Source organism: Centruroides sculpturatus, unplaced genomic scaffold (genome assembly GCF_000671375.1).
Source record: "Centruroides sculpturatus isolate CEXI.00-Female unplaced genomic scaffold, Cexi_2.0 scaffold77, whole genome shotgun sequence".
NCBI lineage: Eukaryota > Metazoa > Arthropoda > Arachnida > Scorpiones > Buthidae > Centruroides > Centruroides sculpturatus.
Genome location: NW_019384320.1, coordinates 945,138 through 971,137, shown reverse-complemented (window position 1 = coordinate 971,137; position 26,000 = coordinate 945,138). Strand labels below are relative to the sequence as shown.

General features: G+C 34.9%; 2 protein-coding genes across 2 annotated transcripts; both read left to right on the top strand.

The window, feature by feature from the left end:
* The first annotated feature begins 8,190 nt into the window (after positions 1-8,190).
* LOC111624978 (general transcription factor II-I repeat domain-containing protein 2B-like) lies at positions 8,191-10,025 on the top strand. The gene has a single exon (XM_023367992.1). It carries the CDS (start codon positions 8,199-8,201, stop codon positions 10,023-10,025), a length of 1,827 nt encoding a protein of 608 aa, XP_023223760.1. The 5' UTR covers positions 8,191-8,198.
* Positions 10,026-12,117: 2,092 nt separating this feature from the next.
* On the top strand, positions 12,118-18,157 carry LOC111625375 (choline O-acetyltransferase-like). Its single transcript, XM_023368512.1, has 15 exons — positions 12,118-12,247; positions 12,358-12,546; positions 12,618-12,736; positions 12,806-12,859; positions 12,931-13,099; positions 14,775-14,949; positions 15,024-15,226; positions 15,682-15,782; positions 15,853-15,969; positions 16,521-16,643; positions 17,157-17,295; positions 17,364-17,423; positions 17,503-17,640; positions 17,712-17,926; positions 17,997-18,157. The coding sequence occupies exons 1-15, from the start codon at positions 12,227-12,229 to the stop codon at positions 18,034-18,036; spliced, it is 1,863 nt and encodes a 620-aa protein (XP_023224280.1). The 5' UTR covers positions 12,118-12,226; the 3' UTR covers positions 18,037-18,157.
* The last annotated feature ends 7,843 nt before the right edge of the window (positions 18,158-26,000 follow it).

Here is a 26,000-nt window from a genome sequence, read left to right as displayed (position 1 = left end):
TAAATATATACTTTTAAAAACTTTACAATACGAATATCAATTTCAATAACATATAGGGCGTATAATTACAAAAAATACTGTATTATTGACAGTAAAAAAATATACTCACACAATATAAAAATAAATTGAATGCGATTTTTGACATTGTCTTTTTTTTTATAATATTGTGAATTTTGGTACAAGAGTTAATTCTAAGAATGTTAGTTAAATGGGAATCACTCAACCTATTTCTTTCAGCCTTGATGTTTTTCATGCACGAAAAGAATTGTTTACAACAGTATGTATCACACCACACGCGTAACAGTTTTCTAGATAAAACAATTTTCTAGTGCCAATTACGTCGTTACGACATCAAAGTGTATCCAGTGAAGCGAGAATAAATTTTACGATACACTTTATCAAAATAAATGAAAATGTACTTAAAAAATTTAAAGTGCAGTGGACCGCGGGTTGGACATGCCCGGTCTAGTAGACAATGGTGTTGCACTGAAGTCGGGGGGGGGGACTTGCTCGTATGCTCAAGAAGGTACATATCTAACCAAAGTATATTGAGCAGTTTGTGTACGAATACAAAAGAATGAACACTTTCTTTTATATTAATTTCACTTGATTGTTATTTTGTATTTACATATATCTGAATTTCAATTCAATTTAAAGAAAAATTCTAAATTAACTATATTTTTCTAATTTGCCTATAACATCGTACATAAATCGACGCCCGGTTTTTTACTTTCGCCTTTCTGTAGTTTATCGTGACTAAAAATGGTGTGAACGAAATTGTGATCGAACGTCCGGTGTCGTAAGGAATTACAGTTTTAAGATTCCGCGCGAAGAATTTCTGGATTTTGTGTAAGATTATTTTATCTTTTTAATTAAATATTGGGAATGGAAGTAAAGTGTTTATAATTCTAGCAAGATAAAAGATCAGCCGAAGAGATCATCCGACAATCTATTGAGAGTCAAAAGACTTATTTGGGACCTCAATAAACCTCTGGAAAAGGAAATCAGAAATGCATTGGCCATCACGGACGGGTAAGATACTGTAATTTTGACGATCCGCGAATAATAATTATTATTAACGGTCAGAGAACAAACAAAAAGATGCCAGTTTACGCTTTGTTTATATAACTTCTTACGAGTTACGATCAATGTTGCCGCAATGAAATTTCAAAATGTACTGAAGCGGCTTCAAAAAATTTACTATTTTCCTTCAAAATGTACTAGTTCTATGAAAACTTTGTTTACGTGCCTATATATATATTGGGACGTAATTTATATATATATATAGGCTATATATATAGTTTATTGTCAAATAATTTAATTTTAAATCTTATTTTTGGAATTTTTTGAAAGCTATTTAAAATTAAAAATATATCTACACATCTATTAGTTATTATAAAATGAGCATTACATTGACAACATTTATTAATAATACTATTGAATTTCATCTCAATTTTATAACCAATCGTGCTTTAAAAAATAATTATCAATTTGTTATATTATTATATTATTTTATTCTTTATTATAGTTTAAATTTTTTTGATGTTATTGCATCACTTTACGAAGTGGTATATACGTAATTGTATCAGCTTTAGTACCTACTTAATTAACGCTTTAAAAGCGGTTTCGCGCGACAATCCTTCTCAAGTTTCTCTCGTCCCCGGCAGTCGTTGGTCGTTTACGTCCACCTTTCTGGTGTTTGTTAGTTAAAACTTAAACACGATTTCGGTGTTTAAGTACTCTAAAGACCGTTGGCTGCCAGCATTTTACATAATTCACAATTTCTTTTTGTGTTCTTCCCGCTTTGCGCAAGTACTGTATCTTTAGTTTTGTGACTGATGTCGGGCTTACACCCCACGCTGTACCGTTACACCGCTCTGTCCAGCAATATGTAAATATGCATTACAATTTAGTTTTTACGACTGTTTGTCTGGCTGTTTTTGTTAATATTCTAATTTTTTTTTTCTAGAAGTTGTAGAGGAATTATTGGTATAATTAAAACATTTTCTGCATTTTGGGTTTGCCTTTCCTTCCTATCTTTTACTTTTATTGCGTTATATATTTAATGATTTAAAGTTTAAAAGTTGTTTATCCTTCATAAGTCGGAACAGAACGAAAATTTAATTTTTAGTGTAGTTTTTAGAATACAATTATACGATTTTGTATTAAAGCGAATCGTTATAATTACGAATACAGGTAGGCCTCCTACAACACGGTACTTTTACAACGCGGTTTACGGTATTTAGAAACGAATTATCTTTACATAACAGAAAAATCGCAACGGATCACGTGATACGAGCCGCAGTTCGGCATACTGAGCTAAAAGTCTTTGAAAACAGTTGTTTGTGGACGTTAGCATGTTATTCCCTTGAAAGTTTCAGGGAAAGACCGGTTTTTAGACAGATGTACGTCAGTTACAGTAAACACTCAAATATATCACTAAATTTTGGATCATTTATACTCTTTCAATAAGTGAGGACCGCAGAAATGGTCCAAAAAACGGTATAAACATCTATTGGGTGTATATTTTTAAGAACATAGTGAAAGGAAGTTATTTTTTTCGATTTTTACTATCCACAAAACTGATTGAAAAAATTTTAGCCATAACAATGCCGAATGAAAAGAGAGGAGCGTCATTAAAAAAGAAATTTTTAACTCTTCAAAGATAGAAATTTTGGATCGAATTAAATATCAAGAGCGGATAGCTGATATCGGAAGGCATTTTAATTTAAATGAGTCGACGATTCGGTGGAGAGAAAAGATCAGAAATTTGGTCGCATCCAGATCATCTGTTCTTGCAAAAAATGTTGCTCGTCCGAGAGCACCTATAATGGAAAAAATGGAACAAGCGCTAATATTATGGGTAGAAGATATGAACATGAAACGGTTGCCTTTAAATAAAACTGCACTTAAACATTTAAAGCCTTAAAAATATTTGATTATTTAAAACAAACGGGACAGTCGTCAGCTGATGAAACCAGTGTTAAATTCGTGGCTAGCAATGGCTGGTTTGAAAAATTCGAAAAACACCATTCAAACGCCAAGTTTTTTTCTTTTTAGAACCGAATCTCAGTTTTAGTATTAAGTTAGTGTCTCCTATAACGTGTTTTCCCACAACGCGGTATTTTCAAGGAACGTATCTACCGCGTTGTAGGAGGCCTACCTGTACATTAAATACATACATACATTAAACTACATAAAATACATTAAAATTTTCTTTTTTCAAACTGTAATTATATTGTCTGAAAAGTAAAAGTATGAAAACAGCATCTATTGTTTCTTATTCTATTTTAAACAATTGTTTAATCTAAATATATAAAATTGCTTGTCCTCACTGAGTCACTGACTGATTCATCATCGCCAAGAGCAAACCACTTAACTTAAAGAGGTGAAATTTGGTAAACAGTTATACTACGTTCGCACACAACCCACGACTCGCTTCGATCTCGATTTACCTACAATCTGGATTGTGACTGTCGCTAGTCGAACGTCGTGCTGTTCGCACAGGCAGTCCGCTCGAGAAGAACCTGGCTATTACACGCGATCATAAAACTGACGTTACTACGCGGTAAGTCACAAACACCAACAAACAGAATGGAAGTTTTGGTTAGAAATAAATACTTTTTCTTGCCATACATTTAATAATAGACAGATGTCGTCGTCTCTCCAGATGTCTTTTTTATTTCTCTGTGGATAGCACGACACGTGTTCCGCAGCCATCTTGTATTTTCTCGCGCGCGTGGGATTGTGGGATCTCCCTTATGATTGGATCTAGTTTAGACAACTCTCTCCGGTCGATCACGATTGAACCTCGTTTCAGTCGAGATTGAAACGGTCGAGAGAGCATTCGCACCACGGAACACTCTCCGACCTTAGTCACAATCTAGATCGAAATGCTCGGTGCAAACGGGGTATTAGGGTAGGTCATGGAAACGCACACTAAAAAGGGATTTTTCGAAATCCCCCCAGGAAGAGAGGGAGAGCATTAAGGCTTAACCGGAAGAACGTCTTCTACTGTACTATTTTAGATGCGATTTTTTGTTTTTATCTGTGTTTTAGTAGGGTATGCCATAAGAATGCACACTTGGAAAGTATTTTCCGAAATTCCCCAGCGGGGGGACAGGGAGAGCATTAAGGCTTAACCGGAAGAACGGCTTCTACTGTACTATTTTACGTGCGATTTTTTGTTACGTTTAATCTTCATTAAGTACTTAAGTGTATTAAATGAATAACCTTTTAGACATTGTTATAAATATTTTTATATATTTCGATTTTTAACCAAATGTTCGAACCTTTTTAAATTCGAATTTTTTATTGCGTATTGGTTCGATTATAGAACGATTGAAAACGTTCCAGAAAATTGATCAAATTCAAAATGGTTCGTTTGATTCTCGGCAATTCTCTTCAGCGGTAGGTGTTATATGACAATTACTATGGTTATTGAAATATTGAATGTAAATGGGGTTTGCTTGCAAAACCTCCGCGGACGAAGTCGCGGGTAACAGCCAGTTTAACATATCTCCATCAAAAATGCAAATGATTCAAAGCAGTAAACTCTGAAAGGAACAGATTTAACACCATTCATTTTATTATCGCTTATAAACGTTTAAATTTTGTGTTTTGTGATTATAATTCAACAAATCATTACATAAATAAAAACAATTATTTTAAATATAAAATACGTAATAACAGAAAACAATCGATCGTGTTTTCATCTTAAACGATATTAAGCATATTACTGTACGATACATTAAAGGAATTTAATCGGAAATTTCTTCATTTACTACAATGCGCGAATCTTCATTAAACGACGGGTGACCACAAGAGTAAAACTAAATATCGGACAATTAAAGCAAATTACTTGTGAATTCTAATAAATTTTAGTCATTGCGACGTGGCAGTTTAAGAAATAATTGTCATTTAGAGTCGTCTTTCAAAACGAGAATCTTCTGTGCGATTATTAACTTTTACGTTTCGAAGCATTCTTTATATTTAAAAGACCAGAAAATATGGAATGTAGAGAACTTCCCATCTGAAATGTTTAAATGAGGAATTCAATTAAGGCATTAATATTGAAATTACAAGAGCATTATTTTCTTAGAAATATTACCTTTATTGGAAACTTCTTTGTAATTTTAAAGTAATCTTTGCATGACAGACACAGGGATTCTTTACCGAATCTTTTCATAAAATTCAAAATCTAAAAAGTTATTAATTTCTATTATTGTACCATAATTACACGAAAAAGTAATAAACGATTTACTACATAAAGATACGTTTTAAATATATCAAACCTTTAATTTCTGTTCCAATCCGAGATCGCAGTCAGCAAATCTTCCGATGTCTTGAAAAGACGTTTGCATCTGAAAAAAGAAATATAACGAATTTTAAAACGTTGTAAATCTTGGAATTTTCGATGAAAATACATTACAGAAGATGTGAAGGCGGATAACAGGAATCCGATTAAAATACAGACAAAAGTATGAGTAGCGCAGAGCAAAGAAAACGAAACTTTCAACTCGAACTTTACTTCAGAAAAGTTGAAAATAAAGTACATTAGACTCGTTTCCATTAACAAAGTACCGTACATTATTGAGAATACGTAATTAAACGATCCGTTGAGTTGATTGGTAAAATTCCAAAGTTCGTCGTGTTGCGCTATAATTTCATTCAGTTGAGATTTCAAATTTGAAAAGTTCTTTCTCGTCAGATACAAATTTTCTGAGAGTTTTTCGAATGATTTCATTACAATAAAATGAAATAGAACGAAGAACATTATGATGTATGCTACAGCACCAGCCAGTAAAGTGCCGCAGATACCGATTTCAATTGAGCAGATAAATGGTTCGTATTTAAAGCTCTTTCCTTTTTCTAAAGCAGGATAAATTAAAAAATCCATTAAACATTGAAGGAATATCGTAAAAGTAACGGTTATAATTACTGCCAGAGATTGTAGAAAATTCACAGTAGCATATAACTGATGTTCAGGAAAACGATATGATTTTTTTAATTGTATTTTCGGATTCAGTTTGACTCTTTTGACAATACTGAATGTTACAGCCACGGCCAAAATAATAGCTGCAGAAGTTACTCTGACGAATATGTCATATTCGAATACCGAGAAAAAGGAAAAGCAAGGAGTTACGTCCGATACGTAAGGAATTGTCATACATAGAAAAAGAAAGGAATGCATCCAATGAAGGCATTCAATAAACGAGATGTAAAAGTTGAAAGGTGTGCGGAAGCGACCGTCAGTGTTTAAGACACAGTAGCAAGGAGTAAAAAATTCCAAGCCGTAGACCTTCGAAATTGAAGTAAATGAAGAGAGAAAACACTGCAGACATATTTCCTCTTTCTGATCAACTGCAGGACTTTCGCTCGAGATGATTCTTATCATAATTTTTTAAGTAATTTAATTAAGTGATGGCAAAATAAAATATATAATTTAATTGAAAACAATCACTCGCAGTTGTTCTGTTCTTACGTAAAAGTAAATCGAACACTTCTGTGTAGAAAGCAGACTAAATGCTAGCTTTGAGTTAAAATTTTACTGCGTAGTCACTTATATAAATGTTATATTTATATAAGTGACTACGTTATATATGAGTGATATTTATATAACTTAATATTTATATAATGTTATATTTATATTTATATAAATGCTATATTAATATCAGTTATATATGTATTGATTAGTTATATAACCGAGATTTTTAGTTAAATTTAAGTGAAATAGAATGTTGATGCGATATTTCCAGAAACTCTTCGGAATTTTAATTTTTGAACAGACACGACAGTTAATGTTTATAGAAACTTTCCTATTAATTTATTCGATAAAGTCAGAATACACCTTGGTCTCTCTCTACCTTCTACACACAGGCACTTAACGTGATGTTTACTTTAAATGTGGAAGTAAAGTGAAGGCGAGCGAAGGGGGGGAGAGGTTTCTAGCCAGACACGTGTGTGACCGAGATACCGAACCTCTCATTCGAACCTGTTTTTTTATTTATTTCTTTTCCCGTGAATTATAAAACCGCTCCAATTCGATGAATCACCGTCCATTGTACGTGTGAGATCCGGAATTTTATTAATGAAAATCCTGCTCGTTTAGTAACTTAAATTTTAATTAATTCACTTTCGTTTATGTAACGAATTAGAAGAAAAAACGATCTTAGCCGGGAATGTTTAAACTTTCCTGTCATAACTATCAACATCCATTGTTCTCTGCATAAATTGCAGCTTGTCTTGCACAAAAGTTTATAGTTAGCATCCAACTTTCGTCACTTGTTTTAGGTCCCTGGGACACCTATAACCTTTAGCTCATGAACATCCGATTACGTGGTGGAAATTCCCCACAAAAATCTATAAAAAACAGTTCTTATCCCCTCTCGGGGGGAGTCTCTTAACGAACGCCGGACCGACGACATCGAGCCGATTCTCCGAACCGCCGAAATTCCGATCTACGAACATCGATATCCTATCATCGCCAAAGTCGCGAACTTTTTATATTTGTGCTCCTTTGAATTAACACCACCTTTATTTGAACATTTAAAGGGCTACTTGGACTTATTCGTCTAGGAAACCTACCAAGAGTTATGAAAAAGCGTGTAAACTCTCTCTCGAGCTGTTAGGCGGTTTAGAAACGAGATTTGTGTAGTCTTTTTGTCAATTTTGCTTATTTTAATAAATTTTTGTTTTATATTTGTTAAAATGGTAGACTCCTTTACTCGTTTATGTCCTTCACCTTATCGTCTGCCCCCAAAACTCTCCCTTCACTCGCCTGACATTTGAGTCCCAACCCTAGGGACCCATCTATCGTAAAACAAGCTATCCTGACAGTGAGCTGGTTTAACGACCTGTTTTCCGTACAGGGAGAGTCGACGGTTCCCGGCCTCCCCGGCGATTTACATATTGGTGTCACGGGAGTGGGGTTTTGAATCTAAAAATTTCTAGAATCTCACATACGCGAGTGGCCATTGATAAATAACGATGATTGTATCTTATAGAAAAAAAAAACAGCGACGAGTTATTTGGCTATTCCGGCAACGTTTGGTGGTGCCATCTATTGAAATAATTGAACTAAAAACTTGACGGTTTTTGGTTTTAATCGTAAATATTCTCGCAGTGCAGCTAAGGTGTTGCCGCTGTTCTGAAAAAACACTTTTTTTTTAACTTTCAAATTTTTAATCCATAATAGCATGTCGGAAAAGCAAACAAAAAAACGGAAGGTTGTGGATGAGCACAGGCATTTCCAAGAAAAGTGGAAATTTGATTATTTTTTCACTTTCGTCGAAGATAAAGCTGTATGCTTAATATGCTCAGAGACTGTGTCGACATTAAAAGAATATAACATAAAAAGGCATTACGATACAAAACATGAACAACAATATAAAAACTTAACAGGACAACTCCGGATAGATAAGTTTAATCAAATGGAGAAAAACTTGGGAAAACAACAGGCTATTTTTAAAAATCAAGCTATTTTATCAAATACGGCAGTAAAGGCTAGTTTTGTTGTCAGTCAAATACTGGCAAAAAAAATGAAACCCTTTGCGGATGGAGAGATGATAAAAGAATGTCTGACTGCTGTTGCAGAAATAGCATTTCCTGATAAAATAAATATTATTTCAAACATTAGTTTATCAAGATTCACCATTGCAAGGAGAATTGAAGACTTGTCCGAGAACATAGCAACAACGCTTCGTGAACGCATTGCAAAATTCGAATACTGTTCTTTGGCACTTGATGAGAGTTGCGATATTAGCGATACAGCACAACTGGCTATATTTTTACGTGGTATTGACACCAAATTTAATATTACCGAAGAATTGTGTTCACTGATTCCAATGCAAGGGACTACAACCGGCAAAGACCTGTACGATGAACTAAAGTCTGTGTTGGAAAATTTTTCAATTTCATTAGAAAAGATTATTGGTATATCGACAGATGGAGCACGAGCAATGTCAAGCATGGAGGTAGGAGTATCGGGAAGGCTATTTCAAGACATTAAGAAGGTCACAGGAAGGGAAATATTCGTTAACCACTGCATAATTCACCAGGAAAATTTGTGTGCGAAAAGATTGAGTTTGCCAAATGTCACAGTACCAATAATTAAACTAATCAATTTTATAAAGTCGCGCGCGTTAAATCACCGTGAATTTAAAGAATTCCTGAAAGATTTAGAAACTGAATATGGCGACGTGGTTTTTAATACCGAAGTACGTTGGCTTAGTAGAGGTGCAATGCTAAAAAGAGTATACAACTTAAAAAGCGAAATACAATTGTTCTTGGATATGAAGGGATATGCCTTTCCTCATTTTGGTAATAAAGAATGGATGTGCGATTTTGGGTTTCTTATCGACATGACTCAGCATCTCAATGATCTTAATGTGGAACTTCAAGGCAAAGGACAGTTTATTCACAATTTGTATGATAAAATTCAGGGCTTTGAGCGCAAATTAAAATTGTGGAAACAGCATCTTTTGCAGAATAATGTGTCTCACTTTCCACATTTAGAAAAAGAAAACGTTACTACTTCTCAAAAATACGCACAATATATAGACATTTTAATCAACGAATTTCAATTACGATTCCAAATGTTCAAAGCTGAGAAGACAGCGGTTTCCATGAAAATGTTTTCCTCGCCATTTAATATCGATGTGGATACAGTTCCCGAAGACTTTCAAATGGAAGTGATTGACATGCAGAATAATACCGATTTAAAAAATGTATTTTTCTCAGTAAACATCGAAAATTTTTATAAATCTTATGTGAGCCCTGAGAAATTTCCGCTTTTGACGAAAAATGCAAAGCAAATGATGTCTCTGTTCGGAAGTACGTATGTTTGCGAACAATTATTTTCAACCATGAAATTAATCAAAAATGACCACCGATCAAGACTGAGTGATGCACGATTAGAAAGCTGCGTACGTGTAGCTACCTCATCAATTCCGGCTGATATTAAAAATGTTGCTCAACCCTGGTCTAAAGAAACCATTATTACAAATAAAGTAATTGTTGTCTAAAACAAATTCGACGATTTGGGTTATCCATTTGTCACAGTTTAGGCTATTTAATGTACTTATTATAAACATTTTTTGGATTGAGGGGTACATGTTTTTAATATCCAGGCTCAACATTCTCATATTTTTATTTACATTGAGATTTTGGAGGTTTTTAATTCTATTAATTGAATTATCAAATTTATTTAGTTTATTTTTCTAAGTTCCTAGGAATTTCTCTAAGTTGTGAAGAATATAAAATTTAATGTCAACTAGTGTACGGTAAGATTCATTTAATCTGATGTTGAGCCTGGGTATTCTCCTGTTGTATTCAAGAAGATTGTTAATATCATTAGTATTAATATAATTAGATTCTTTAAGTTTTTTAATTATTTTTACTAAGCTTTGATGTATACTTGAAGTAGGGTCTTCGGTTAAAGTGTGATAATATTGAGGAGAAGAGACTAAATTAAGCTTAATTAATTAATCCTGTCATATTTACCTTTTTCCATTATAACTATTTGCTTGGATTTATCAGCAGGGACTATAGTTAAATCGTTATCAGTTAAAAATTTTTTAACTTGTGTAAGTTTGCTATGGAATTTGATTTGTTTGATTTTAAGATTACTAGTATGTTTATAATGATTTAAAATGGGTTTAAAATTGGCCCTGACATCTTCTCTTTCGTCAATACCTATTTTAGTAAGTATGTCTTCTAAATTTACTATGAAATCATTATAATTAATTTTTGTTGGGCCATTGAAATTTAGACTTTTAATTAAAAAGTTTTTAACGAAATTAGGTATTATGCAAGTACTTTAGTTTATAACTAACATTTGTTCCCAGTTTTTCCGTTCGTTTATAGTTGGATAATTTACATTTTTAACATCATGATTTTGCATTGATGATGATATGAATTTAGGTAAGATTAGTGTTGGAAATTCTAATTTCTCTAATAAAATAATGTTTAGATACCAGACATCTGTTAGTAGTTTGTTCAGTTCTTCTTCCATCTTTTTGGTGTTCGCTGGATCTTGGCAGGCCATAGTATTCTGAAATCTTAGTTGCTCGTTGTTTTCTTTATATGTATTTTCTTAGCACAATGTTGCTGTTGATAACATATCACACAGGAACACTTTCATAGAAAAAAGGTTGTTTTATTGGTGTGGACGGATATGCATTTCGGGCTTAATGCCCCTCTTCAGTCCTACTATTACATATTTATCAGTAAATTGATTACAGGTTTCCAAATTTACAGAATTGAAAAAAATTAGTATACGCGTACAATGATTTATATAATAAAACTTAATCACTTGAGATAGTGACAGTTAAACCAACATGACTCGTAAGATATAACTTATACACATAGTTTAAAAAAGGGGAAAAAAGGAGCTTATAGTTCTATCGGTTCCATACATATACAACTGATTGTAGTATAACATGTGTTAAATAAAATTCAAAAAGGGGTAAACTTAAATCTAAAATTAAGTATACTCGTATATTAAAAGGTGGAATTTTTTAAAATAATAACGTAATAGAGGATGTGACAAAATTCTGATGAGATGTGTAGAGAACATAGACAAGATGGGAGAGGTTACAACGAAGTGAGTGATGCTTGTAACATACACTGGAAGGTTGGTGTAACTTGCACAATGGGGTATGATAGAGGGAGGGTGGTAGAACATATTAATGGGCTTTGCTACTTAAGAATGGCTGCCAGATGTCATTTATGACTGCACCTGTATTTAAGTTCATTCTGTGTGTTTCTTTAGTTTTAATAATTTCAATTTGTTCGTAGAATTTTCTTTTAATTATATTTTTTTCTGTTTTAAGTATTTTGACGCTGTCGAGTGAGATCTCGCAGCCAGTTTGGTTGGTCGAAAATTATCCTTCCCGATTGCGCTTCATTCGAGCCAGCCTTGGACCCATATGCCCAAAATCACGTTTAACACTAATGGCATAAAATTAGCTTTTAAATAAATCCAACACCATGGCCATTTAACATTATTATTACGTGTTTTATTTCATATTAAATTTATATACCTCTAAAAAACACCTTGTATATATATATGAATATATGAACGGTAAATAAAAACTATTAACATACAGTCAAAAATCAAGGCATTATTGTGCAACAACCGACTCGCATTGTTTCAACTATAACAAAAGTCTTCAGCAAATTAATAAATTGCAATTCGAGCTCCTTCTACAAAAACGAAGCGAAAATGGCTGAAATGAAAGAAAATGTAAGTCTAAGTCACTAATTAAGATAAAGTTAATATATTTTGTATCGTAATTGGCGATGCATTCAACAAGCATTGCGCAATTACATTTAATAAATGATTTTCTTTTGTAGGAATTGCCAAAGCCGTCGGTTCCCGAGCTCTCCGTCACCCTAAACAGATTCTTGGAAGGAATCAAAGCAATTGTCCCCGGTGACAAATACCAGGAAGCTCAAAGATTGGTTGAAGATTATAAAACGTCGGAGGAAATGCAAAAGCTGCAGCAGTGCTTGAAGGAATATGCAAAAAGCCACGAAAATTACGTGAGTTTTTCTTCTTTTATGACAAGCGGTTTTACTACAAATAACAATATACAAATATACATTTTTTCCAGGTAACCGAGTTCTGGCTGAACGATATGTATTTAAAAAATCCATTGCCTCTGCCCATCAACTCCAATCCATTCTTCCTGCTGCCGAAGCAAGAATTCAAAACGGATGATGACAGATTTCGGTAAGGGTTTCTCGTATAATAATCATTTATAAGTAATTTGTCCTATTGATAAATGTGATTATTTCTCAGATTTATAGCGAGATTTATCATCTTTTCGCTTATGTTCAAGCAAAGAGTTGACAGGTAAATAGACATTAATTATCAACAAGATTTACACGAAGGAAACTGTAACTAAGCTGACTCATTTGTTGCAGTGGCGAATTAAAGCAAGAATTTTCTGGGGGACAAAGGAAAGGGAATGCGCTTTCCATGGCCACGTATCATCACTTCTTCACGGCTTACAGAAGACCAGGCGCGACTAAAGACGAACACATTTTTAGTGAAGGCGGCAGCAGACATATCATTGTGATCTGCAACAATCAGGTAAGACTTTTGCTGAAAAAAAACAAGTTCATTTATCTTTTTTATAACTTTTCGATATATCGAGCTTGCCATTTCCCTACGGCATACATTATATATTATATCTTTTCCATATGCATATACTGCTATTGTTTGTTACATTTATTATTTCTATATAAACACGTTGACGGTATCGATACATATGATTTAATTACAAACGAATAATTTGGTATATTACATGATAACTTTCGACACCTACTTCATATACAGTAATTGCAATTTCTACGAGAACTAGACATTATTAATAGATGCGTGCGAGGCGAAACAAGCTGGGACTTTTTCAGATTTTCTTCGTGTTTCTAATACGTAAATAGCGCTCTTATCCCCGAAACAATTCCATTTGGGAACATTGCCTATAATATTAATTCAATGCAACCCCTTTACATTTTAAGACATCCACTGCTAATGAGATATTAAGTGATTAAAAGTTAGTGGTTATAATCTTGCACACTTTCGTAACTAACGAAAACTACTAAATTTTGAATAATCTTTATCGGAAAAACATGATTTCGAAGTAATACAACACTTAGTAAAATACAAATAAAAGAATTTAGTTGGATATGACTTACTCAGATTATTTCGCTTTCTATGTTTTTCATGTAGTGAAACATAAAAATACTCGTTTAAGATTTCAGAAATTAAATTGTTATAATCTTTGGTGATACGAAATGTGTCATTTTGTATAAATTCCTCGTGTCTGTTTACATGCAAAGAAAACAATCTCACCGGTGTGAAGGCGAGACGCAAGAACAGGCAACACTATTATGAGTCGAACACTGCTATTCTTGTGTTTTGCACTCATAGAGGCAGGTTCAGCAATATTTTCAGAACGTTCTTTGTTAGTCAAATGTTTCGTTCTTCAATGCATTTTGACGGTTATTTATTTAAAGTAAATTTATACAATTCAGTTTGTCCCAAAATATTCGCGTAGGAATGGTAAAAATATTATTTACTTGTCACAGTACACTTTTTATAACAGTTATTGTAACTGTCGGAATTTCATGCTAATTCGTAACGATTGTACAAAAACATTATAAAGAAACATTTTCTACTGTCGAACAATTTTAAACCCGAGGTATATACAGAGGGATTGGTAAGGTCTTAGACATTCTATAAAGATAAATCAAAAATTCAAAGAAAGAAATCATTTCTAGTTGCGAACGTATTTGTACTTGTAGTTGCTAACATAGTCGCAAACGGTCGGTTGTTCTAATAAACATGACGTATTCCTTTCTCATTCTTTCCATACTTTGAACAATTCTGGTGGTGTTCACGGCTTAAGTTCTTAGGTAAAATTACATTGTTGTTCTACTGACTTAACTTTAAAGTTTGTATAAGACATTTGAATCACGCTGCATATATAACAATTTTAATAAAATACATCGCGTAGCGTATATATGTATTGTAGGAAATACGTGCCGTATTAAGCTTATTTGTAATATACTACACAATGTTTATTCTTGAAGACGTTAAAATTTGCATTACTTTTGTTATTCCACAGAACCATTCCAGTGTTAAAAAAGTACTTTCTCTATTTCATTGGCATTTCCAACTCGATTAATTAAATGCTTAATTAATTAAAGATATTAGAGTAATACACGCTGATGTCTTCACAATTGTATTTTTAAACATTTAACAGTTATTTGTGTTGATGATACCCGGTAGAATAGCTGTTCCAAGTGAAAAAGCGCTGGTAGAAAAGCTGAAGAAAATCGATGCTCTCAGCAAGCTGGAGCCACATTATCAGCCAGTGGGTATTCTCACGGCTCTCAATCGAAAAGAATGGGCGAGAATAAGAGAACGAATGATCGAAAGTGAGACAGCAAAGCCAAAAATTTTTTACATATTAAAAATTCTCGATCGTTAACCGAAATTTACGATTACGCAGACGAAAATAATAAAGAGTCCATTCGGATTATTGAAAATTGCATGTTTGTGGTGTGCATGGACGAATCGAACGAAGGGGCGAGGAAACAAACGACATCGAAGAGCTTTTCGGACGGGAGTCTGGAAGAGATGGCCCACCACATCCTTCACGGCAATAAAAGCGAACATTCCACCGGTAACAGATGGTTCGATAAATTTATTCAGGTAAAATTTATTCGTTGCAAACAACTAACGAAAAAGGTCGATAATTTTTAATGGTACGCTTTCATCTTTAAATACTTTCGAAAGACTACTTTCGTGTTTAACGTAATTTGATATGAATAAATATATCTACCAGTAAATTCATTCAAAAATCAATTGTCGTAAGTAAATACACGGAAGTAATCTCACAATGCGATTTATATTTTGAACGTTTTGTGTTTCGTATAGTTGAGTTTTTTATATTCTAACCGAAGTGTATCGAGCAGTTTGCATACGAATACGAAAAAATGAATACATTTTTTAATATTAATTTCACCTAATTGTCATTTTGATTTTACGTAAATCTGAATTTCGATTTAATTTAAAAAAAACCATGATAAATTAATTGTATTCCTTAAACTTGCCTATAACATGGTACATAAATGGATGCCCGATTGTTTACTCTCGCCTTTGTGTAGTTTATCGTGACCAAAAATGGTGTGAACGGAATTGTGATCGAACATTCGGTGTCGGAAGGGATTACAGTTTTAAGATTCTGCGAAGAATTTCTAAATTTTATGTAAGATTGTTTTATCTGTTAATTAAATTAAATATTAGGAATAGAAGTAAAGTGTTTATAATGTTTGCAGGAAAAAAGATCAGCCGAAGAGATCGTCCGACGATTTACTGACAGTCAAAAGACTCATCTGGGACCTCGAGGAAACTGTCGAAAAAGAGATTAAAAATAAATCGGCCGTCACAGACGCGTAAGTTACTGTAATTTTGACGATCCGCGGATAATTTTTATTGACGCGTAGAAAACAAGACGAAACGTTAATTTGTTCATTGCCTACGTTTAAGAACATAACTGCTTAGAAATTATGATGTGTATAACCTCGTAAAATCTCTACGTATATGGCTTTCGTGTTTGAAAAGACTTTGATTTACGTGCAATTGCCATAATTAGATATTTATCCACAATTTAGTAGGTTCTTTTGATTCTATCAATCGATAAATGTTGCGAAATCTATTATTATTTCTCGACAGAAATTTCATTGTAATTATAAACAAAAGTCGTGGCAATTTCGTTTCAATTAGTCACGCACATTTAACACAAAGCTTCCCGTACCCTGTCAGCATTTACACCAAATAACCTTTCTGCCTATTGTTTAGTGATGGAGATAGTCCTATTACTCTTATTATCATTTTCAGCATTCCCAAAAATTATGGTCAGGATTTGCCCCTGGTTTCGTTTGCTACTTAAACACAATTATTGTCCGAAGGATGTATAAATATTGTCTGTAAACATTATTTTCAGATTAATCGACACGCTGGAACTCAATGTTTTTATATTTGACAAATACGGCAAAGGTTTGCCGAAGAAACAAAAAATTAGTCCCGATGTGTTCGTTCAGTTGTGTTTGCAGTTGACGTACTTCAGGTTTGTTTAAACGACGATTCTCTTTTTTTGATGATATGAAACCGTGCTTTACAATTTGTTTATGCTTCTAACACAATAAAGTGTTATAAATTAAGACACTTGGCGGGTTTTCTCATTTTTATTTAGTTGATACGTGTGAAAATTTTTACACGTTTTGGGCTCTTAAGCCCCTCTTCAGCCAACTAAAACATTAAAAAAGATGTCACTTACAAAATAGTGTAAAACGTACCTTTCACTATTTTGTAAGTGAAAGGTACGTTTTATATTTTTATGATTTCTACAATACTTGTGTTTTTATATGTATGATATCCTTTTTTAATGTTTTAGTTGGCTGAAGAGGGGCTTAAGAGCCCGAAACGTGTAAAAATTTTCACACGTATCAACTAAATAAAGATGAGAAAACCCGCCAAGTGTCTTAATTTATAACACTTTATTGTGTTAGAAGCATAGACGATTCTCTTTCTTTTAAAGTTTATTTGAGTGTAACTAAGTCACCGACGCTGTTATTTTCAGAATGTATAACACAATGACGGCCACTTACGAAAGTGCCGCTTTGAGAAAATTCAGATTTGGTCGCATAGACAACATCCGCGCTTGCAGCCAAGAGGCTTTGGATTTCTCAAAGTCCATGTTAGATCCTTCTCTGAGTCAGGTCAGTCGAATGAAAATTTTTCAATTATTACAACATCTTATTCACATGGACTCCTTCGATATTTTTAGGCTGAGAAATGGGAGAAATTTCAAAAAGCCGTGAAGAAGCAAACCGAAATTCTGCTCTACGTAAGTAGTAGAGAGCCGTAAATGAATCATCAGAATTACTTATCAATTTTATAATTTCATAATATATGTTATTGTTCAGACAATCAACGGAGAAGGACCGGATAACCATCTTCTATGCTTAAAGGAAATGGCTACTCTACACAACTTACAAGAACCGGCACTATATCAAACAGATTATTACAAAGAGTTCCTGAATTTCCGCTTATCCACCAGTCAGGTCGGACATCTTTCTATGTATTGTTTAAGTGTTAGCGATTAGAAGAGAATTAATTGATTGACTTTTTGTAGCTTCCCACGACCTACGACATCGTAGTTGGATACGGTCCCGTGGTGCCCGACGGATACGGATGTTCGTACAATCCACAGGAGAATCGTATCGTCTTTTGCATTTCGTCGTTCAAAAACACTTCGACGGATTCGGAGAGATTTGCACGAAATCTGCACGTGAGCTTGATGGATTTGAAGGAGCTTTGTGAGAGTGGGAAGACTGCAGTTTCCACCAGGTTGTTCTTTGTTGTTTAACAATTCTTTGGTGTTTTAGACAATTGAATTACTCACGTGATGTTGTTTTAGCTCACCGACAAAGGCTGCAGTTAAAGCTGAAGCAAAGTAATTGAATGAAGAAAAATGTTAGTCCCAATGGCCAATTGCTTGTTTTCGGTTTAAGCTGCAGAATTTCGAGTTCAAAATTGTTTAATAATGATTAAAAATTCATTTAATAAATTTTACCAAAACTTTCGTTGTTCGTCTGTATCTTATTGGAATTTACAAAATATGCAGTTTTTTAATTACATTCTGTATAAATTAGATTCGGGGTTGTCATAAAGACGTAACACAAAAAGTGTTGATGACAGTTTAACAAACTTTAATTCAATGTGTAGACGTTTGACATACGAAAAATTAATATGCATTTTTTATATTAGCGATTATCCTTATTATTAAAGAGTTGAGTAACTTCTTTTCAAAACTTTTCTGCCTTACGGGCACTAAGTGAGCTTCTTTTATCAGGCCAATTATGGGTTCGCCTAGACTCGCAATGAATCCGACGGGTGGCGAGATACGGAGCCCGGCAATAAGGCCGATCGAATATCTCTTCAAGTTAAACAATTATTACTAAAGTTGCGAGACAAACTTTGATTTTAGTCACTTCTATTAATTAATCCAGTTTATTTGACAGCTGTTATCAAATTTATGAGTTAGAATGAATAATCATACCGGATAGAAACAGTAATAAATTTGATTTGTCGAAATGTTCGATTTCTGACAATTAACATACTGTAAACAACACCTGGACACAGATCGATCTTAGAACGGGTTACATCATACATAGCATTAGTCAGCTCTCCCGAAAACGGGTATAAAAAGGGCTTGGATACAGTCTTCCAGGCAGACATCAACTGCGGACATCGACCTGTTTCGCCATTTCGTCCGTCGCCACCCTTGCCTCGACCTCCCTGTCGCCGTCTCAACTTCCCCGATCCAGGAGTTTTACTTTACCGACGTCCTATACAAATAGATCGGGAACCATCGGCCTATGAGGTTTATTATATGTAGAATCGTAAACTCTCTCTCTCTCGGTTCGTTAGTTAAATAATTCTTTAGCAATAAGTTACAGTAACACGTCCTATGTATCTAACCTTAGAAAACTTTATGTATTCTAGATTAAGTTTATATTAAATTTGTTGTTTTGTTGAACTTGTGGACCTGTCTAATTATTCGGAAACCTGTCAACTTACTCACACCTTTTCACTCCATTTTGCCGTCCTAAAACCATCCAAAAAACAAAGTCTGTCGTGTCTACTTGGTCCTTAGCTATCGGTCAAGTACAGTACATTTGAGCGATCGTCTACCTGATTCCAAACGTCCACTTCCGGTTCTTCTTCAGAGCTTTCGTCTTCTTCGACGACTGGCGCATCTCGCTTGTAATATGGACGAAGATGTTGCGCATGAACGACCTTCTGAAACTTTCTTTGTGCTGTGAGCGATGTGATCTCGTAGCATACGGCCCCGACTGGACGAACAATCTCGAATGGTCCTTTCAACATTGGCGAGAGTTTATGATCGTGTTGTTTCGGCCCGTCGTATAAGACGAGATCTCCAGAGGCCGTATTCTGGTCACTGTCTCTGGTCTATCGTCTCTCACAAGCCGGTCGCTGATTGGCTAATCCAAATGATTAGCCAATCAGCGACCGGCTTGCGAGAGACGCGAGACCAGAGACAGTGACCAGAATATGGCGCCAGGTTTAAACGAATGGGGTTTAGATGGAGATCAAATCTCCTTTTGTTATCCAAGTGTGTTTCGTACACGTTGTTAGCGGCTTTGGCCCTGGCTAAGGTTAAAAGGTCTAACTCAGTGTTTCTCAACCTTCTTGAATACGTGACCCCTTTACAAGTTAATAACTTCTAGCGACCCCCAGGGCCATAATAAAACTATATCAGTGATTTTAAAAACTACATACTGTATTTAATTTTCTTTTTGTTGAGACCTAAATATTGATCGAAAAACCAATTATATTGTAAAATAAACAGGTACAGCTTTCTCACTGAAATTGTAGGTTTTTTATTGTAGTGTAGGACCTACAAACACTTGTCTTTTTCTTTTACCCGCGAACCCCCGTGTATGGCTTTGCGACCCCATGGGGGGTCGCGACCCACAGGTTAAAAAACACTGGTCTTGACGAGGAGTATCGTCAATAAAACTTCAAATGTGAAGTTCACGGGGAAGACTGGGATCATATCCATATAGCAAATAAAATAGAGACTTCTTTGTGGAGTTTTGTCTCGTGGTATTTATGGCCAATAAAGCGTTTGGCAATAGTATATCGCATTTTTCGAGATATTTGTAGACTAATTTCTTCAGAGTCGATACAATGATACCATTAGCACGTTCAACAATAGTATTTACTTAGGGCGAAAAGGGTGGCGTCGAGATTGCGTGATTCCATATTTTTGCAGGAATCGCTGAGTATGGCGAGCTGTAAAAGCAGTTCCTCTGTCTGATAAATACATGCTGGGTGGCCCATATCGGAGTATGATATTATGATATAAGGCATCGGTAACTGTGTGAGCAGCGAGAGAAGCAGAAGAGGTTGAAGTCACGTAACGTGTGCCGTGGTCGACGTGAACAAGTGTGTTGGTGTTTCCTGCGTTAGTTTGCGGTAGGCAAATTATTTGATCAGCAAATACGATCTCCCATGGTTTTGTAAGGTATAGGCAGTTGTTGCAATAATCCATATGCATTAGCAGTACCGCGGTTTACAATTTGACACTTGTGGCAAGTTTGAACGTATTGTTTGCATTCTTTTCTCATATTTGGCCACTAGTAGCGTTGTTGTACATTGTGAAGAGTTTTTTTTTCATCCATATGTCCGACATCATCACGGCAGGTATTAAAGTTTGTTCTCGCATACTCCTTGGTATGACAGCGGCAGGTTTTGATCCATTATTCTTCAAACGTACAAGAGTGTTATTATGTATGTTTAATTGCAGATGATATCCATTGTTCTTTTACTAGGCTTTCCTTTATTTAGCAGGAGATAGATATACTGACAAAAATTGTTCTTTCTTCGTCTTGGAATTCGTAACTCGCTGTAACGGTTAAGCAAACAGCTAACGTTGGATATCGCGAAAGATGATCGGCGATGGCGTTTTCTTTTCCAGAACGAAGCATAATTGTAAATTCAAATTGAGCCAAATATATCAGAAAGCGAGCGAATTTACGATTGACTGCAGATTTCGAAATAACATATGCAGTTGTATAGTTGTCAGTATGAGTTGAAATTTATGACCAACGAGGTAAAGTCGAAATTTTTCCGTTAGTGCCCAGTGTACAGCCGTACACTCTAACTCATCGCTACGATAACGTGTTTCTGCATCTTTTAGTGTGCGTGATGCGCATTCAATAACACGGCGTTTGCCATCTCGGTCTTGAGATAAACATGCAACGAGTCCAGAATACGATGCATCCGTTTCGACAAAAGTAGGCAATCCTTGTTTGAATAAGCTAGAACAGGAGTGAGGGTAATAACAGTTTTTAAAGTCTCGAATGCGCGTTGTTGGTCATCTGATAAAGAAATGGGGGTACTACTGAACCTTTTTTGAAGTCTTTTTAGTATAATTGTCAATGGTTTTGCAATAACAGCATAATTGCGGATATGTTTTCTAAACTGATTGGCAAAGTCAAGGAAGCTTCTAACTTCGTGAATCGATTTCACAGTTATATAACGTTCGACTGATGCTGCGAGTCCTGGATCAGGGCGTTCACAATGTTGAGAAAGAATTGTACCAAAAAGAGATTTCTGAAGCTGCAAATTGAGATTTTTCTGGTGTCAAGTTAAAGCCAGCATTGCGAATTGCTTCGAGGATTTTATAAAGCACTTTTAGGTGATAGTTGAAATCATTATTGGATGTTGAAATGTCGTCAATATATGTATTTACATTATACTGCGCTAAATGACCATAATCTAATTTAATAGCTGTCGTCACCGTTGATGGTCCGTTGGTACTTCCAAATGGCATGCGTAGAAATTCAAAATGTCTGTCGAAAGTAACAAAACCAGTTTTGTAAATATCGCTTTCTTTTATGCGAATTGTGTTAAATGCAGACTTAATATCCATCTTTGAATCGTAGAGTTTACCTACTGCGCGTTTAATAACGTCTTCCATTCGGTCGTCGGGTGAGGGTCGATCCCGGTGATACTGTTAATCTTGGGTGAAAAATCTACAACAACTCTTCTTGGGTACTTTCGTGAGGGCTGTTCCATAATGAAGGCAATCGCTGCGTAAGGCGATTGAAAAGGGCGACAAATTCCTTGTTTTATCCATTTTAGAATCTGAGCCTTCGTAAACTGGCGATCGGGCTCCGTGAGGCGGTACCTAAGAGGTTTGTCGAGTTGTAAATCTACTTCGAATTCCACGTACGGATACAATCCAATGTTGTTAACTTCAGAATAGAAGATGTCGGCAAATGTTCTAATAACGGCGTCGAGTTGAATTTGCTGTCCTTTGATAATCCTGTAGATTTTGGAATTAATTGCGTTTGTGGACTAAAACAATTTTGCACTTTTGTTGGTAAAGTGACATTATCTAATGGCGGTAATGAAATGTTATTTGAAGAAATACAGCTAATACTGTTCCTAGACGCGTGAATACATTGGTGCAGATGAAGTGCAGATGGCGTAGAGATACATAATGAGCCGTTAGAATCGTAAGCGCTTCTGGCTCGAACTCGTTGTTGCCAGTCGAATCCTAGAATTAACGAAAATGGAAGTTGTTTGCAAATTCCAACTTTTGGCATCAAATGATCAACGTTTTCAGGCTATCCAACCTATGGGCTTTATTTCCTGATCAACAACTCGGAATTCACCATCGGTCCACGGATAAATGACACAATCGGGTGGAACGCACGATTGTTGAATAACTGTGATATCTGCGCATGGATTACAGAGTGCACGAACTTCGCTTTGGTCGTTAATGGTAGCAGGTATTAAGGCTCGTTTTTTATATCGGTCTTAATGCAGTTTATAGAATTAGAGTCATTCACTCTTTTAGGCTCTGGTCTTGTTGCTGAATTTCAATTAGTGTTGCGACGTAAATTCGTAGAATTTGGGCCCGTAGTGCCACGTGGTGAGGAATTATCGGAATTAGTTGTATTTTCGATATGCCGAAAAGAATCGTTCGTTTGACAGTTCTGAATTTCTTGAAAACGGCTTGGTAAATTCTTTGGGCGAGTAATTGGTGAACCTTTTCGAAAAGGCGGTAAACTGGGCACGAACGATGCGAGACCTCTGGTTCCACACCTCCAACAGTGATATCGCGAAGATAATCAGTTTCGGGGTTATACTTTCGAAGCTGTTCATTATATGCATTAGAAGATATTAGTTTAATTTTTAGTGATGGGCGTGATCCATAAGGTTGACGTGATTTATATTTGTGCTGCATGTGTTCGAATTGCATATCTTGATTACAGTTTCTCATTTGCTTCCAGCGAGATTACGGGAAAAATAATTTTTTTTTCCAGAGATCCCGGGATATTCCGGGATGAAATAATAAAATATAATTTTTGATTCTTTGCAGACACACTAAGGTGACATATATCAACACTTGGCAACTTATTGACTATTTATTCAGTTGGGACGCCTTTTACACTACGCGTTTCGTGCATTGGTCCCTCTTCAGCCAACTATACATAAAAAATAAAACATGAGAAAATTTGTACAAAAATACGCGAGTAGATAAACTGTTTTAAAAAAAAAATTTTTTTTTAAACATACCATAAAACACAAACCACTATTGTACCGATGTCGTACAGGATGGACAATTTCATATTTCATATACAACTTGGAGAACAAACAAGGTCGACGATAATCATTGGAGAACAAACAGGGTCGTAGATAACAGCTTGACTACTGGGCTTTTAAATATGGCTTTCATATAATTTACACAAAATTCAAATTAAATAGATTGACAATTACAACATATCTTAACAATATTTGTTTTTACCTGTGGTTGATATTCGCATATTACACCGAAATTCATTCGATAGTAGTTGTCGCCCTTTCTTTCCGAACAAAATTTCACAAAGTCATCTTAGCATCATAAATTTGAATAATTTAACAGTAAAGATGTTCCAAGAAAGTTATGTATACCAGAAATTTAAAAATTGATCTTACAGTTTACAATAAAACAGAAATGGAGAATTTCAAATGAGAATAATACATATTACGTGGGAAATTCATTAACAGAGTAAATAACTTTTTTGGTGTATTACAAACAATCTTGAGAAATAGAAAAAGTTTTAAGTGATTCGATTAAAAAAAAAATATTTTTCTATATGGGCCAATACAAGAGAAAGACTGCGAACCCGTGAAAAAGAATATAGCAATACACGTAGAAAGGGTTTTAATAAACCAATAGGGAGACATTCAACGTAATATATTTCATCATAAAAAGTCAACTTGAAAATCAGAAAGCTATAAAGACAATAAATCGCATTGTTTTCTTCCTCATTACCTGATTGTTGCGGACGACAATGAAAAATCGCCGCCTTCTCTAAAAATGTGTTCGTCTTTAATCGCGCCTGGTCTCCTGTAAGCCGTGAAGAAGTGACGATACGTGGCAATGGAAAATGCATTCTCTTTCCCCTGTCCCCCAGCAAATTCCTGTTTTAATTTGCATCTACAATAATTAAAATTAATCATTTTATTCAGTTTTCTTCGTGTAAATAATTTGTTTCTTGTTTATAATTTCTGTTTACCTGTCAACTCTTTTATTAAAATTAAGAGAGAAAAGGATAAATCTCGCTATAAATCTGAGAAATAATCCACAGTCATCGATAAGACAATTACCTCGCGTTTTTTTATGCAGCGCTCGAGAAGCGCTTTACAGCGAACACACTGAAACTGGTTTCTAATTGGCCAATACTGCTCGTTACGTCATTTCGCTACACTCTCGCTGCATAAAAAAACGCGGGGTTAGTTAGAAATGATTATAAACGAGAAATCATTACCGAAATCTTTCGTCATCCGTATTGAATATACGCTCGGGCAGCAGGAAGAACGGACTGGAGTTGATGGAGAGAGGCAGAGGATTTTTCAAAGTTTTATTCAGCCAGAATTCGGTCACGTGCAACGGCGTTTATTATTATTTCTAGTGAAATGGCATGTCGAGAAAGAAGAAACACTCACGTAATTTTCATGGCTTTCTGCATATTCCTTCAAGAACTGCTGCAGTTTTTGCATTTCCCCCGACGTTTTATAATCTTCGATCAATCTTCGAGCTTTATCGTATTTGTCAGCGGGAACAATTGTTCTGATTCCTTCCAAGAATCTGTTTAGAGTAACGGAGAGCTCGGGAACCGACGGTTTTGGCAATTCCTACAAGAAAAAGTGATTTGTCAAATGTAAATGAGCAATGCTCGTTGAATTCATCATCAATTACGATACAAAATATATCATTTTTATCTTAATTGGCGACTTAGACTCACAGTTTCATTCATTTCAGTAATTTTCACTTTGTTTCTCTAGAAAGAGCTCGAATGGCGACTTGTTAATTTGCTGAAGACTTTTGTTAAAGTTGAAACAATGCGAATAGTTTGTTTCATTATAATGCTTTGATGATATTAATACATAATTAATAAAATAAAATTATAACGTTATTCCAAGATCTATTTTGTGCATTCAATTGTGTTTAATTGATGGCAATAAAATTACTTTAAAATTTTTATTTGTTTGTATATGTGAGACCTGAAAGGCCCTGGGTCTAAAATAGTAATTTTATTAATAATGTTAAATATTGTCATAAAATATTATTTCATTTGTGTGAGAAATTAACGTTTTCCAACGTGGGAAAGATAGATAACAGATGCTATTTCCTTTGAGGGAAGTTCGTACATCCTCTGTTTTTTCCCTTATCCGCTAAAAATCTAGCTCAGATGGGAACTATCTACCCCTCTTTGATTCCCCTTTCATCCCGTTCACATGAAAGAGTTTCTGGCAGATGGTCGTAAATCCTGAGATATAGGGGAAATTTGTCAGAATTCGGGGAGTTCATCGACACACCTGGAAGTGTCCGGACTCC